The sequence below is a fragment of the Pleurodeles waltl genome, chromosome 8 (assembly GCF_031143425.1).
Source record: "Pleurodeles waltl isolate 20211129_DDA chromosome 8, aPleWal1.hap1.20221129, whole genome shotgun sequence".
Lineage (NCBI taxonomy): Eukaryota > Metazoa > Chordata > Amphibia > Caudata > Salamandridae > Pleurodeles > Pleurodeles waltl.
In genome coordinates, this window is record NC_090447.1 from 1,202,022,726 (window position 1) to 1,202,040,407 (window position 17,682).

Below are 17,682 nucleotides of genomic sequence, written 5' to 3' on the forward strand. Positions count from 1 at the left end.
TTGCCATGCATCAAGTGGTGACAGCAGTTTTTGGGGTACAGAGGTATGATGAAGAAGGAGTAGGCTGAACCTGTTATCCTCTGCCTGAACCTCTTTCCCCGTATGTGTGAAAAAAGCTAATAAAGCATTGGCTGAGATGACCTGTGAGCCCTGCATGCCTGGTGACTGAATCTCCAAAACATTTTCTGGCTCCAATTATATTTTTTAATGGAGAAGCAAGCCTGATGAACCCTGGCCGCAGCACAACCCTGCATAAGCCACCAAGAGACATATCTGCCTTTTCACTGAACATGCATATTTCATAAAAAGGCATTAGTAGAAACTGAACCGGGACATCCTTAGAAAAACCACTGGATCTCACCCATTTGTGGCATCTGAAAGCCTCACCAGTAGCCACATGGCAGCCCACTGCTTCTGTGATGTTAAATCCAGGCGCCATTGACCACTTTGTCACATCAAGGCCTTCTAAAATGATGGAAAGAAAACGTGCTCCAAAAGCCTTAATACAGTCCAGACAGACAGTTCTCGAAAGGCATGTGAATATGAAGGCCAGAGTCAGTTGACAACTGTGTTTTTAGGGGTTTAACTGCCAGAAGCAAACAACTTCTTTTTTATTGTACTCAGGACTTTGCATTCCCTAGTGTATTAGCTGTCTGCTGTGGAGGAAGCCTTCCTTTCCAGGCTCTCAGACTGGTTGCTTGGAGAGCACGGCTATGCAAGAAGGGACCAGTTTCAGCTTTCCAGAAGCTGCATGTGCAACTGTGGCAGAAGCACAGGACTTTTCCCAAGGCTCCCAAACTGGTGACAATACATCTTGGTGGAGGGGAAATAGAGCTCCTGATGACTGCTTGCCTGAGAGGGTCTTAGTAAAACAATTGGGCTGAGATGCTTCCATATGCCGGGGAATCCCGAATGTCTCACTAGCCTTATGTGTCAAAGCAGAGCAACAGGACTGCTCAGCAAATAAAGACTCCTCATAAGAAAAGATACCTAGCCCACGGGCATTTTAGAAGTCCATAAAGTAGAAGGTATTAGAATCCAGGAGGTTGGATGGTTATATGCCTCACTGGGTTCATCTGCATCCCTAAGGAATAAACCCTGAACTTGAAGGGCAGGATAGTTGGAAACTCTCACTTGTGTAGTTACTCAGCCAAGCAATTACGCATCATCTCTGTGATAAAGCATCAAAACTGCCTAGGTTGGCCCTGAGGCCAACAGAGGCAGCAACACTGCAGAAAATACCATTGTTGATGCTGGTACAGATGAGATCAAGAAAGGGTCCACTAAAGGGCAAGGAAAAAGTGCTGCACTAACCAACTAAAGTCAATGATGCTGCAATGATTGTTGGCACATAGGAAGTGCATCGGGGTACTCTGTGCAAAAATGGCTACCATGGCCTTTTGAAAAGCCTTTATCTGCCGTTGGGAGGGAACACAGGGCAGAAGGCACTGGCTTGATAGACCGGAGGACAGCAATAAGTTCACAAACGTTTTAACTGTCCCTAGATCTCCTAGGCCTTTTCTCCTTATACAATCAGGAAAAGGAGCACCTGTATTTTTGTGATGCCTGTGATGGTTTTCTGGAGATTGACTTCAGGTCAGAAAGACGTTTTGACCTCTGTTTCAGTGTTGCCAGTGCCAGCCTCATGTCATACTACCAAATGGCCCTGGGATGCATGAGGAAACACAGACTGCACATACCTGCAATATGAGACTAATAGATACCCTGTGGAGGTCTTTAACAGCCATCTGTTTCAAACAAGATGACATGGCGTAAAGCCAATAGTCTATGGGTAGTGACACTGGTAACAAAATCATGAAAATCTCGAGAGAAACTGAGGAAAACTTCAGTTATTCTATATCCTACATCTGAAAAGGTTTGATAAAAAGGAGCTGATGCCTCTGGCTACAGTGGCATCACGTATAATATGGTTAACCTCACTTTTGATCTGGTGCTTGCGAAGGTGCACTGTGGAAAAAAAAATCCAGATCCAGTGTAGTGCCTGGACATAGGAAACATCATTTACAACGAGGTCAATGCAATGCTATGCACTGGCCACACTACCATTACCATGCATATGCGTTTATTATGCATGCGTATGCCACGCATGTGTTTCCTACGCATATGCGTGGTAACGGCAGAGAAAGTCTTGGTGTCCGGGAGGAACAAGAAGGAGCAGAGGAGAGAGAGGTAAGCGGGCTGGGTTTGGGGTAGTTTTTAGGACAGAGCAGGGGGTTGGGATAGTTTTTAGGACACAACAGGGTAGGTTTTAGTGTACAGGATGCAGGGTTGGGTAGTGTTTAGGGCGGGGTAGGTTTTAGGGTTCAGGGTGGGGACAGGGGTTGGGGTAGTTTTTAGGACCGTGGGGTTTCAGGTTTTAAGGTACAGTGCGGGTCGGGGTAGTTTTTAGGACAGGGCAGGGTAGGTTTTAGGGTTCAGGATGGGGTTGATGGGGTCGGGTAGTTTTTAGAACATGGTGGGGTAGTTTATTGGGTTCAGGGTGGGGGCGCAGGGTAGTTTTTAGGACAGTGGGGATAGGTTTTAGGGTACATTGTGGGGTAGTTTTTAGGACAGGGCAGGTTAGGTTTTAGGGTGCAGAGTGGGGTTAGGGGGACTGGGTAGTTTTTAGTGCAGGATGGGGTAGGTTTTAGGGTTCAGGGTGGGGGCAGGGGATCATGGTAGTTTTTAGGACAGTGAAGGTAGGTTTTAGGGTACAGTGTGGGGTTAGTGGTTTTTAGAACAGGGCGGGTTAGGTCTTAGATTTCAGGGTGGGGTTAGGGGGGTCGGAGTAGTTTTTGGGACAGGGCAGGGTTACTTTTAGGGCTCAGGGAGGGGAGGGATTTAGGGCTCAAGGCAGGGAGTGAAGGGGCCGTTTAGAGGGCTTGAGTATAGTATCGGGTGTAAGAGGGCAGGGCAGGTGACAATTTACCACACATGTTCATTTACCAAAAATGCTTTTACAACGAAATTCATTGTAAAGGCATGCCTGGTAAAAGCATGTGTGGTAAAGACGCGGTCATTGTTGAGACCATGTTGTAAAGGCATGCATGATATATGCATGCGTTGTTCCATTACACATACCCTGGACACAACATTCATACAAGAAATCTGTGGGAGACACTAACCTTTGAAAATATAATTGTACAATCACTCTTGAGAAGAGACTATACACTATTATAAGTGCTGAACTGATGCAAATTAACCACTTTAAGGGGCATATTTATAAGACCCTAGCACCACGTTGTGCCACATTAGTGTCATTTACTTTGTCTCTAATATGGCCCAACGAGGACAAAATCCTAGTGCCATTTTGACATAGTGGTGCAATGCATGCATTGTGCCACTTTGTAACACTTTGGGCTACATTATGCCTGCTCCAGGCATAATGTATGCAAAGAGGGAGGTCCCCCATTTGGTGGGGAAGGGTAATGTTGATTCGGATTTGTTTTAGATCATATTAGAAGTAAATCTCTGATCAACCTAATTATGTCATAAATTAAATGTTGAATTTAACTCATGAGAAGTTGTTCGCAAGTGCTTTGCAGAGCTATATTAAATTCTCAATTAGAACAGGAAATACAAATAGATAACATTGGGATTTTTCTAAATAGTTATACGTTTCTTGCAATATTGAAAGATTATAATTCTGCTTCTTGTGTTACTTATCAATAGCTGGTGACGTGCCAGAAAGGGGAAGCTCACCCTCTGCAGACATCGGCTCTGTTTTACGTGACCGGATGGTCACAGTTGCAGTCTTTGAAAGGTCGGTTCCTGTTCGCCATACCCGCACCTCCACAAAACCAGCATTCTCCTCCACGTAGTATTCGAGATCTCCAAAATAGAAGGCAGGTTCTGGAAAAAAACACAGCGAACATCTTTTAAACATTTTCCTCTTTAAAAAATGAATGATGTCGGGGCTGCCCAAAGTGGGTTGTGATGCTCCATAAATCGACATCACAAAGCAAAACATACTCCAGCCTAAATGGTATGTCTTTCAAAACTTTTTTGGGGGTATTGAATAGGACACTTTACAAACTCCCAGCGTTATCCAGTCATTTTTTTTGTAAATTTAAACCTTTAGCAATTTTTTTTCCAATTTTAGGAGCTGGATGTTAGCACAGAGCAGCCATCTCCTTTGCTCACTTGCAATTTTCCGACATGTTTCAAGTGGAAGAAAGATGCATTATTTTATTACTTAATGTGTGAGTTTTGCGATTGCAGGACGAGTGTTCCACATAAAGTTACAAAGTAACATGCGGGTCTCATATTCGACATGTGTCGGTCGGAAGACAGAAACAAGAGAGAGATTCTGGGGGTTATTACAACTTTGGAGGAGGTGTTAATCCGTCCCAAAAGTGACGGTAAAGTGACGGATATACCACCAGCTGTATTACGAGTCCATTATATCCTATGGAACTCGTAATACGGCTCGTGGTATATCCGTCACTTTACCGTCACTTTTGGGACGGATTAACACCTCCTCCAAAGTTGTAATAACCCCCTCTGTCGGCCAAGTACTAACTTTCAGCTGTTACAATTGGAAACAAGAATTGCCAACGACAATAGGTCCGCTTTTGAGTAAAAATGCTCCAGAAGTATATGGTGAATAAAGGCACTAAGGGCCTCATTCCAACCCTGGCGGTCATGGACCGCCAGGTCCGGGGTCGGAGGAAGGACCGCCAAAAGGCTGGCGGTGCTTCAGGGGCAATTCTCACCGCGGCGGTAAAGCCGCGGTCAGAAAAGGGAAACCGGCGGTTTCCCGCCGGTTTTCCCCTGCCCCAGGGAATCCTCCACGGCGGCGCTGCAAGCAGCGCCGCCATGGGGATTCCGACCCCCTTCCCGCCAGCCTGAGGCTGGCGGGAACGGGTGTCGTGGGGCCCCTGGGGGCCCCAGCAGTGCCCATGCCACTGGCATGGGCACTGCAGGGGCCCCCTAACAGGGCTCCATTAAGATTTTCAGTGTCTGCAAAGCAGACACTGAAAATCGAAACGGGTGCCACTGCACCCGTCGCACACCAGCAACTCTGCCAGCTCCATTCGGAGCCGGCTTCATCGTTGCTGGGGCTTTCCCGCTGGGCGGGCGGCCTTTTGGCGGTCGCCCGCCTGCCCAGCGGGAAAGTCAAAATGACAGCCGCGGTCATTTGACCGCGGTACGGTCTTTTGGCGGTCTACGCCCGGCGGGCGGTGCCCGCCGCCCGCCGGGGTCGGAATGACCCCCCAAATAAGGCATCATCATGCGTGCGCTCTGTCAGTCATTCTGGCATTCAGCATTAATTCCTCCACCCACTGACTCATTCTTGCAATTGTTCCACTTGCCCACTCACAATAAAACAGAAACACAAATTCAAAAAGCACACAGACAATATAAAGCAAAAGAATACAAGTGGAAATAAGATAACATGCCACCATAAAAAAATGCATGCTCATCCTTGTAATTAAAAATGTAATTAAATATTGCAGCGAGGGGCATTTTGTAATGGTACTGTACACAGTGTATTGTTGTTTTAAAATTTCAACACAGCTGCCAAGTTTAGAAGCAATGTATTGGCCACTGTGGAGTACTAATACATTGATAGAGTATGCACAATACCACTCCAACATGATCACTCAGTGACCACTTAGTAAACATCACGCTGCGCTGCAATTGCGGAAAAGTAATGTGCATAAGGTGTCACTGTTTTGCAGATTAAAGATGTCTGACAATGCTCCAAAAATTTCTGGCCACTTTGTAAATGTAAAAGAATGATACACTGTGGACAATGTATCCCAAGATGGCTGCCTGGTTTAAAAGCAGTGACCACAGCTAAAGCGGCAAATGAGCAGCCCAATAGCACCATCTTGTGAGCTACAGATTAGTTTAACAAAACAAAAGTGAAAGGAAAGGTGATGAAATGAAGTGTGATTTATGTAAGAAAAAATGAAAAACTTAATGACTAGCCCACCATCCCTGGAACTAAAGAGCACCAAGGCCCGTGCCTACAAAGTTAATCTGTAAGATTCCATGTCACAAAATACCTGCCTACATCCCTTTTAAAAGTGTAATAATAATCCAACCTTAGAGGACTATGCATTTTAAAATATGCTTTTTATAATAAACAGGTCAGGCCTACCTCCTTTGTAATAACTTTCATAATAAGCACAACAAACTAGGACATCAGACGTAGCATTTCTCAATGAACCATTTAGGCCTAGAGTCTTTAAAATTGGCTTGTGTCCAAGCCTGCCTGAAATCCAGGCCTGCTATGCAGAGCATAGGCTTATCCACAAGCCAAACATCAAATTATAAATATTTACAAAATTACAGTTTGGAAACAGAAATAACAACCTCTTTAACGGGGCATAATAATGATTCTATCAGTGCAAATTTTCTACCTACAGGATTTCACAGGAGAGGCAAAACACCAAAACCATTGCCTGCTAAGATAAATTGTGAGATTTCCTGTAACAAAATAACTATCTATAGAAGGCTTCTCCAAAGAGTAGCTCGGGAGCTACTTGTAGATCTCCAGGTACCTGGTAGTAGCTTTCCTGTGTATAGCCCAGCCTACTAAATAAATAAATAAGAAGCTTTAGCTTGGTTTAATTAATATATTTACAACAAAATTGAAAAGCGTGCATTTGAGATGAAAATGTGTGTATTATTAGAATCCATAGGCTGATCTCTGAAGAACAATTGTAGAATTTCTACAATATACGTTTAGAGCTGGGTGATAAATCACACAATGTTGGAGAGACTTATGACTAATAATATTATTTTGATGGGCATTGCACCTACCTTTGTATTATCTTTTGGAGGATTACTACATTGACAAAACATTTTTACATTAGTGCTTGTAACCCTTCCTGATGAACACAAGTGCTCAAGCTCATATCTTGTTTAATTTGGCCACTAATGTAATGTTGTCAGTATTCCACCAGAATATCAACTACAGTAGTACAGAAACTAGGTCCTAACTATATACTGGTGACCAATATATTGGTGGTCGCCCAACTAGGTAGTTATACTTAGTATAGTTAGGACCTAATGTAATCTTATCAGTATTCCACCAGAATAGAATATTAACTACAGTAGTACAGACACTAGGTCCTAACTACCTACTGACCAATATATATATATATATAAAGATATATATATAGATATATATATCCTACTGGAGGTCACCCCACTAGGTAGTTATTCTTAGTATAGTTAGGACCTAGTTTATATATATGTATAGATAGATAGTATCATTAGAACCTAGTTTCTTTAGGAAAAGCTGTTTTTGTTTTGCAAATAACTTTGGCGTCATTTGACATATCTTCACCAAATTTTTAAAAGTAGTTTGCGACTCACTTCAGCTACAGTTTGTAAAGTTTTGGGGTGATTCGTCAAGCGTGGCCCAGGAAAAATGGGGGGGTTCCAAAACAGGTTTTCCACATGGGGATTTTAGACACGACTACAGCCTGACCCACTGAACAGAATTGCACCAAATTTGTCAGAATACTAGATCTTGGTCCAGAAAGAGTGAATTCTGTTATTTGGTGTAAACCCATTCAGTGGTTTAAGAGTTATTAAAGACACAGATCTACCAAGGCTGTTCCACAGATCTAGGCACCAACAGTATTTTTGTTGTGATTGGCTGGCTGCAACCTGAGGGGAAAGCCGTGGCCGCCATTTTTTGTATTGGGACTTGGTCCTGATGGGGGAGCGGAGTTTAACACTTAAAAATGATAGAAAGGGTCCGGGTACAGTGATCTTGACCCCATGGGACTATTGGAGGAGTTTCTGAGGGACCCTTCATGGACTATAATTTGCCCATAAAATTTTTTGGGGGACACACTCAGCATGGCCCACCCCTGTGACTCCCCAATGAATCCGTGGATCCAGACCCCAATTAAGAACATTTTAAAAAACATACACCCACTCACAGACTCACTAACACACACTCACGCAACCACTCACACACCTATGCAGCCACTCCCAGACCCACAATGCCACTCACACACCAACTCACAGGCCCACAGAGCCACTCATACACCCACTCACACATCCACTCACACACTCACTTGTACACTCATACAACCACTTGCACACCCATACAGCCACTAACATCCACAAAACTACTAACATGCCCACTCACAGGCCCACAAAGCAACTCACACACTCACACACCCACACAACCACTCACATACCCACTCAGTGACCCATTAAACCACTCACACAGCCACTCACAGACCTACACAGCCACTCACACACACATTCACACACCTACACAGGCACACACCCACCCACTCACAGACCTATAGCATGGGGTTGGCTGAATGCAGGGGGCTAGCTGCAGAGACTGGCCTGTGGCCAGGCCTTGCGGCGAATGCCCGCTGTGCACAGCCAAAGGTCATGTGAGGCGGCAGTTGGATTAACATATGGTAATTCAATATTACTTTACATTAAAAGAAAAACCTAGAAATTCACTGAAAATACCAAAGTTTATAGGGACATAGTAGTTAAGAAATAGAATTTAAAAAATCTCAAATGTCACAAAAAAACAAAGGTTACAGGGACGTTATAGTTAGGTTCAGATTTTACACACACAAACCCATAACAATTCAGCAGTTATAGTTATCTCAAGAAGCTATAAACTCGGGCCCTAAGGTAACTAAAACTCACACCCTTGGCATGCACTGCTAATTACCCCACATATTACATCAGTCATGACATCTTCTATGACATCATTGATAATATCACTGCAACATTTGCAATAATATAATTGATGAGAAAACTGTGCATGGCGGGGGCACAAGTTATAGTTCATACTGTGACCACAAAGCAATCATCAGGGATTCCATCATAAAATTACAAAATATGAGTTGGCAAAACAATATTCAACCCCTTCTAAAAAGGGTTAGTTAACCTGTAGTGTAAAACTGCAAATCTTCCTCCCTCAGGACTGGTTTCTCAATGGGGGGGGGGGGAGTTTGAATACCAGAACCCTTGAGTAGTACAATAAACTGAGAGTGCATCTCACGCAATAACTGTCCTACCTTTAATACACTGTAATACAAATCCACTCTTCAATGCCTACTGGCTATAACATATCATTTTAACAATAACTAATTTAGGCCTATTCCCCTTGTTGACTTTTCAGAATAAACCAACCATATCAATGGCATCTGACATAAACTTTCCCAATAAACCAATGAGACTTACAGCCTTTATCGCTGGTTTGTCACCATAACCAACTCAGAAGTACTGAACTGAGAAAAGCTTTCCCACAAGGTACCCATCATAGATGCAGCCATCAAACTGCACCAATGTACAAAATTACAGTTGGCAAACAATATACTACCTCTTCTAAGAGAGGTTAACAAGCACCGTCACATTGCAAAATGTCTACCCCCACAGTTTGTAAGAGGGAGTAACCAACACCAAAATCCTTCCTATGCTAATTTCTGAGATTTCATATCACAAAATACCTAACTAGTCTTATTGGCTTTAGTATATGCTCTTCACATTAGATAGTTCAAGACTGCTGCCTGTCTACAGACCAAACCTATAGTATTTTTTGCAAATGGACCATTGAAGCTTATAGCATTCCTCATTGGCTTGTGACCAAGCTTTCCCACAAGCAATCATCTGGTTATAAAATTGTAAATATGTACAAATTTACAGCTGGAGAACAAATATGCAACCCCTTTTAAGAATGTCTAACAAGGATTATGATTTTGTAAATGTTTTATCCCCATGGCTTGTTGAAGGGGGGATCAACACCAAAACGTTTATTTACTATTGTAATCTGTGGGACTTCATGTAACAAAATACCTCTCTACCGACTTTAACACAGTACAATAATGTAGAAAATTGGGTTACTGGTTGAAAGGGGTGAAACCCTGCTCAATCAACCAACCCACATTCCTATCAGGGTGAAACTCAAGCAAAGACCATATTAACCTGTGCTCAATCCCCTGGTAGTTTGAAACAAAAGCAGTCCAGCTTAACTTAGAGGCAAGGCGTAAATTATTTATGTAGCACTTTAAACAGTAATAAAGTGAAAACAAAAGAAAAATCCCATACCAATTTAGAAAAACAGTAAAATGTAATAAATTATTTGTAATCAAAATGACAAAAGTCCAACTACAAGTAGAACATGAGTTATGCAATTTTAAAGGTTTTGTGAAAATCAAATGCTAAGAAGAAAAAGGAGCAAATCTGGTCGCAGTAGACGGGGTCAAAGTCACATGTTCAGGCTGCCCATGATGGCGCGTGGGCTGGATACAGGATTGAGTTCTTGTTTTTTACACTGTTTGAACCTGCATTCATGAGCTGCATTTTTTGTTAGTTTCAATTAACTGTACAATAAATTGAATTGAATTGAGCTGGTGATTGTTGAGGAGGAGCTGCGACACAAGATCCTGTGTCATTGTCGAGCACACTAGTGGGGCTTGCAGAGACTTGCACAGCGATGAGACAGCGAAGAGGGCGCAATGCAGTACACTAGGCTGGCGTCAGCATCATGGTGCGTCAGCTTCGAAGAAGATGCTGGTGCTTGCAAGGATGCATCAGCATTGGAGACAAATTGCATTGCGCCAGAGCTGATGGAGGGCTATGGCGAGATGCATGGAGATGTGTCGACATTGAAGAAGTCTGTTATGTCCTTGTGGATTGAACAGGTAACCAGCAAATTGACCCATGGAGATTTCCTGGAGTTCTGGGTCCACACAGGCAGGCTGGATTCAGCAGGGCAGCTCACATCACAAAAAAGAGTGCTGGGATAGCAATAGCAGGCCTTGGGAAGCAAAGCTGTCCTGAGTCAGTAGGAGGTCAGACTTCACAGCTGGGCAGTCCTTCTTCTTGGCAGAGTTTACAGGCCCAGACGTGATCTGAAGCGTTGAGGGTCCACTACTTATAACTGGTGCCCACTTTGAAGTGGAAGAAGCTTCTCGATTCCTACCACTACAAAGGTGTCTGGAATTTTCTTCCTCCCTAGCCTGGCCTCTGCTTGTCTGAGGCCACAAATGACTAGTGTGAAATCCTTTATGAGTGTGCTGAGGCAGTCATGATGTGTAAGTGTGGTAGGTGACAGCTCTGCCACCTATCAAGTGAGAGATGGTCCATCCTGCCAACACTTATTCCCCCTTTGTCTCACTGTCTGGGAGTAATACACAAAGAACAACTGCCAGCTACATATAGTTGTGTGACAGGGATACAGGCTAGAGGCACCGAATTGCTGGTCTAAGAAATCAACAACTTTTTAAAGCAATATTTTCAGAATTGTGACTCAAAATACGACTTTGCCATTAAAGTGGGTTTTAAAGTACAGTTCTCTAGAGACCAAACATTCCTACCTGTTCCAATTAAAAGCTTTAACTTACTAAATGTAAGCCAATATCATCCTATGGGAGACAGGCCTTGCAGTAGTGAAAAAACAATTTAAGAGTTTTCAACTATCAGGACATGTAAACGTTGAAAGTACATGTCCACATTTTTAAATACACTTCACCCTACCCTATGGACTGTTTAGGACCTATCCTAGGGGTGACTTACATTATAAAAAAAGAATGTTTAGGTCTGGCAAAAGATTTATTTTGTCAGGTTGAAATGATAGTTTAAAACTGCACACACAGGCTGCAGTGGAAGGCCTGAGACATTTTTAAAAGGGCTACTCAAACAGGTGGGGCATTCTGTGCTGCATGCCCACTAGTAGCATTTAATTTACAGGCCCTGGGTACAGGTTGTACTAATTTACTTTACTAGTAAATTATATAGGCCATTTGAAGGTAAGCCAAATTTACCATTGCTAGACCTGACATCCTTGGCGTGGTTTCCCCAGACTTTTTGCCTTCTGACCTCCTGCTTTTCTGACTGATTTTTGCTGGCTTTAGTATTGTGTGCATTTTACTAATGCTGACCAGTGCTAGAGTGCAGGTGCTCTGTACTCTAAACATGGTAACATTGGCTCATCTACAATTGGCATTTTTAATTTACTTGTAAGTACCTGGGAAAGTGCACTATATGTGCCCAGGGACTGAAATTTAAATGCTACTAGTGGGCCGGCAGGACTGATTGTGCCACCAACTACTGAGGCCTGCCACTGCAAGGCCTGTGTGTGCAGTTTTAAACTGCCATTTCGACCTGGCAAGTGTACCCACTTACCAACACACAAAGGGATGATGGACGGAGTGCTGAAACTTTCCAAACACTCACTCCCAGTCACACATCTGGGTTGAATCCATTGTTCTTTTGCTCACAGTGCCACCCCAGTTTGGACCAAGCCATATGCCATATGCAAATCAGTCTAGTCCCTGCTCCCCCTGTGAACAGTCCAGCCTGAACTGCCAGACCAGGTCCTCCCTGGACCGGAAACAAGCATCCTAGGACCAGTTTTGGGGTATCACCCCCCATCAGCCAGGCAAGTTGAATCCAGTGGCACAGTGAGCAAGGAATCGACGTCTGGCCATACCTTGGCCACTTAGGGCGATCATAGCAACAAACAAACAGATGATGGACGGAGTGCTGAAACATGTCAAACACTCACTCCCAGTCAAAGATCTGGGTTAAATCCATCATTCTTTTGCTTACCATGCCACCCCAGTTTGGACCCAGCCATATGCAAATCAGTCTTGACATGCACCCACTTGCCAGACCCAAACCTTCCTTTTTTATTAAATGTAAGTCACCCATAATGTAGGCCCAAGTTAGCCCAAGGCAGGGTGCAGTGTATTCAAAAAGTTGGACATGCACTTTTACGTTTAACATGTCCAGATAGTGAAAATCTCATAAATTCACTATTGCAAGGGCTATCTCTTCCATAGGATAACACTGAAACTACCTTAAAACATCTTTAAAGTGTAATTTCCAATTGGGAAGAGATGCGTATGTGGAGTTTGGTGTCCCTGGTCTCACAATTTAAAATCCCAACTTATGGTAAAGTCGGATTTTAAGTTGTAAGTCAGAAAATGTCACTTTAAAAAAGTGTCATTTTCTTACTTTACCCATTCTGTGCCTCTGCCTGACTATGAATACGTGTCTGGGGTATATGACAGCTGGGCTTTGTGCATTCCCTCTAGACAGTCACACAATGGGAGTTTAGGTGGCACATCAATTGGCTTGATAGTGGGCAGAGCTTAGCACTACCTTACGTACTCCTGAAAAGAGCTGTGCCTGTCCCCCCAGTAGAGTGTCTGGAGCCATGGAGGGCAGAACAGGGACCTTGTGGACTTCAAAGGAAGGCCTGGAAGTTCCTCCCACCTTCCAGAACCAGGGTATAAATAATGGATCTCACACCCCACCAAATCAGAACTCTACTGGAACCAAGAACATTCTGCCCGGAGGAAGAGCTGCTGTGCTGCCAGGAGGAACTTCCACTTTGCTACCTGCTTTACTTTGTTGGTCTGCTGCCTGATGCTTCTTGCCTGAGAGTGAGACAGACTGGACCTCCTCTCTACATCATTGAACCCTAGTTCTCCAAGGGATTGTTGGCTTGACCCATGTTCTTGAAGTCTTAGGGCCATCAAAGACTTTCAACAACTTTGTTTTAGCTGCTGACTCTGCCTTTTGTGAGTTCTCCCTTACCTGAGGTGCCAATAATGTCCTGGGCCTCAGAAGTGGGTTCTGCTGCTGTTCATCTGAAAGAATTGATGCATCCAGGCCATTGCACTGCTCTGAACCAATGAAGCGCCTTTTGACACTGACGCAGTACCAATTCAACGAAGATGCGGGACCTGACTCCAAAGTTCAACAAAGATGCAGTGCAGATCCGAGGACATCACTGTGCAGCTCGACAATGATGCATCACCTGAATCTAGAGGGGTTTGACTCCGACCTGCCTGGAAGTCTTGATGCCAACACATCTACCTGACTGCATGAATCAGAACCGACGCATATAGTCTTCAACTCCAACGCTTGCTCTATCCAAGGTACTTTTTCAGTTGGCTCTGCGTGAGCACTATAGCCGGCTTGCCCTCCATCGTGGTCGGCCTGAACTTTGCATTTACCCATGTCTAGCGTGACGTCAAGTAACCTTGTAGCGCTATTGACTTCTAAGCACTGTTTCTGGATTTAATATTTAAAAATCCATACGTCGACTTCTACTTATTAGATTTTTGTTGTTTTGGTCATGTTTTACTCAGATAAATATTCTCTATTTTTCTATACTGGTGTGGAGTCTTCTTGTTTGTTTTCACTGTGTTACTGTAATATAGGTGATGAACAAATACTTTGCACATTGCCTGTTAAGTTAAGCCTGACTGCTTTGTAGCAAGCTATCAGAGGGTGGGCACAGATTAATCTAGGTTGTGTATCTGACTTACCCTGATTAGGACTGTGGCCCCTACTTGGACAGGTGCATACTTCTGCCAACTACATACTCAATTTCAAACAACTATGTTTAAGGGAGAGAGCACAAGCACTTTGGCATTGGTTAGCAGTGGTAAAGTGGGTTCAGAAAACAGGAGTGGTTAAGGCAAATGGTTTGGAGAAGGCCAAGCCAACAAATAACAACCCATTCATAAGTGCCTAATCGCTGTAACATATGTTTTTCACAATAAGTATGTCAGGCCTACTGTTTTTGTTGTACCTTTTTATAATAAACAGAGCAAGTGTGTAGCATCTGGCATTACGTCTTCCAGTGAACCAATCACACCTATAGCCTTTTGCACTAGCTTAACTCAGACTTACTGTATTGGGCTTACACTTTCCCACAAGTCAGTCATTGACAATACTGCCATAAAATTGCACATATGTATAACATAAGAGTCAGCAAATCTAAATAAAACGGCACATAAAAAGAGTTAACAAGAACTGTCAAAGTGCATATCTACAGTAATCAACACAGTACCTGTCTTTAATACCAAGCAATAACAATTCATCCTTGAACGCTTCACTTTCACATATGATTTCACGATTAATATGTCAGGCCTATTGTCTTTATTATATCATAACACATTATTGGTTTGTCACCATAAATAAGTTAGTCCTACTGTAATGAGCGTACATTGTCTATGCAACAAAAAGTGCAAAAAAGCACTCTTTTTTTAGAGGAAGCACAGAAGGTCTGCCCAAACAAATGCTGTAGTGTAGGCCGTTTACATGTGCATGGAGACAAATCCTCTCTCTCCCTGCTTCTTAGAGCTCTGTTTCAGTTAATAACAAAGGCTAGCAAATTTGGTACTTTCAAGACAGTTCTAGAAAGTGACAGAAGACTACACAGGTAAAAATAAAAATGTAACTGGCCGGATGACTCTGGGATTTTGCATTGGGGAGCATTCGATGCCAAAAAAGTACTGGGTGGAACATCACTTTAACGTGCACCTGAAAACTAAACAGCAGCTGCACATTTAGTTAAACATATTTCATTATAAAGTGGAGGGAATGTGCTCAGGCCAGAAAATGATGGTGTAGATTGCACTTGTACAGTTCAAAATATGGAAGACTGTGCTGAGGAGGCCAAAACTATTTCTTTTCAAATAAACACTGCATTCCTGCCATTTTTGACTTACTGCGCAATAATCGTTAAACGTTAAGCTTCATCTGAAGCCAAATGCGCCACTTGAGAAAGCAAAGGTTCACTTCCAAGCACTAGGCAACTAGTCTCAACAGGTGACTCTGCAGGTGACTCTGAATCACATTTCCCACAGAAAGCACTTCTCTCGGACGACAACCACTAATAACTGATCATGAACGCAAAATACTAGCTATACAGAGGCCACTACTAGCTGCTTGATCTTTTGCTAGGTACACGTGAACGCTTTATTTCTGGCTTTGCAAGCTTCTAAATGGGTATAATGCCAATATTTCTCACTGCTATCTGCACATAATTTCCTTTAATTAATAGTCTAACATTGGATCGATATCTGGCAGTGGTCGCACAAGACTGATTTGCAAAACAGAAGGCTTTTGACTTCATGGACATGACTCGAAATGTCCGAAAGGTACATTACAAGTCACAATTGTGTTTGCGACTCGAAATGTAACCTTTGTGGTTCCTTATGAATCAGCAGGAAAATAGATCATGAAATGAGTGCAACAAAACCCGTGTGCATTTGCAATTAGATGCTTCATTGGTTTGTAACCGTAATTGTGGTTGCAAACAATTGACTGAATACGAGCATCCCGCATTGGCAGTGGAAGTTGTCCATGAGGGTCATCTTCTGCTTTCTGAATGTGAGCTGTGCGCATTAAGGGCAGCATGCAGCAGTCAAGAGGACAGCAGCATGCACCCTTCAACACTCTTCTCATTACGTTAGGTTTTTTTTTAATTGCATGCAGCTCCTGCAGTGTTGACATTCTGTGAATGCCACTGCAGGACTAGAGGTCCAATGTAACTCACAGGCCTCCACCCCTGCATTCGCAGCCATTCGGTAGGATTCGCAACAGGGATCCTTCATTATAAATACGCATGAGGTAGGAGTTTGGCCAGTCCTACCTATGTCAGTTTTTGCACTTGGATGGATTATTACATCCGCCACAGTGCAAAATCCTTGTCTCCAACCAGTCCCTCTGCAAACACCGACTGCTTTGAATCTGGAGAATAGTACATTGTCACCATTTTCTGCTAAATACAAGGTCAGCGTGTACATGAACTGTAGACTGTAATACTATTACGTGTGTAGAGAACGAAAGAAGGCATCCATGCTTTTCTTTCTTCTTTTGGACGAATCATTGAAGGGAGGCAGGTATGATAACACGTTCACCACACGTCTGTAGGTCTAGTTTACGCCTTACATTTTAAATTAGTGTGCAAATTACTTAAAACGCACTTTAAATGTTTTGTTGTTTGTAGGGCAACTATAAGTCAGTCAGAATGAAAATTAAATGAAAATATCATCCCTCAATAATACGTGGGCTTCTGCAATTCTATATTAAAGCCTGTCTCAAAATTTCCTTATTAGAGGTAAAAGAAATGACGTAGTCGCTTAACTCTATACCATATTGTAGTTGAGTTCTGATGTCATTATGCCTACTTCCCGGGCCGGCAGCCAGGGTGAAAGGCAGGTCACATAACATAACAGTGTAAGCAGAGAAAATATTCCCTTCTGCCCTGTTTTTCTAGATGAACATTGGTAAGCAGTAAGGAGATATTTATATTTTGCAAGTTTTGGGTAATTATAGGTAAGGCAGAATCTCTGTGTATGTTTCTAAACATCCTCAGATGCAGCACTTTAAAAAAAAAAATGATGAATTAAATTGATTGTAATATCTTGTTGCAACAAGTATCTAATTACTGTTTTGTGTGTTTAATTTTACACAAACGTCTTGTTTGCAAACAACCTATCACTTTCATATGAAAGAGAAACTTACTACAAGTATCTGAGAGTTTTGGGGGAAGGGTGATGGAGTGACCATGTATTATGTTGATTAGATTACCCCCTGCCGTACAATGTGAAGATATTACAAGTCATCTCGGAGTTTCATGACCATATGAAGGAACTCTGTCTTTGGCCTCGTTCCTCCATAGGATCACATAATTCCTTGTTTTTCAAACTTTTGGATGAGATTTAACTGGTCTCCTAGATTTTATGGGAGATTCCAACTTTGTGTGTTCAATCACAGCCTTCAAATCTCTCAGAGGCATGCAAGGTAAGTCTAAGGAGTTCAAGAGCATACTCAAGAGTATTTATAGTCCAATGTATTCATCCACCTATGCAAAGCACATTGTTGAAAATTTGTGAAAAAGTGCCCGATGTCTAAGGATTGTGAGAAAGCAAT

At 42.8% G+C, this 17,682-nt stretch overlaps 1 protein-coding gene across 1 annotated transcript in view; it reads right to left on the reverse strand.

Moving 5' to 3' along the window:
- Positions 1-17,682, reverse strand: part of FREM2 (FRAS1 related extracellular matrix 2) — a 489,280-nt gene that overhangs the window by 123,487 nt on the left and 348,111 nt on the right. The window contains exon 7 of the mRNA XM_069205491.1: positions 3,703-3,852. Coding sequence (XP_069061592.1) covers positions 3,703-3,852 — 150 coding nt within the window. The remainder of the gene's footprint in view (positions 1-3,702; positions 3,853-17,682) is intronic.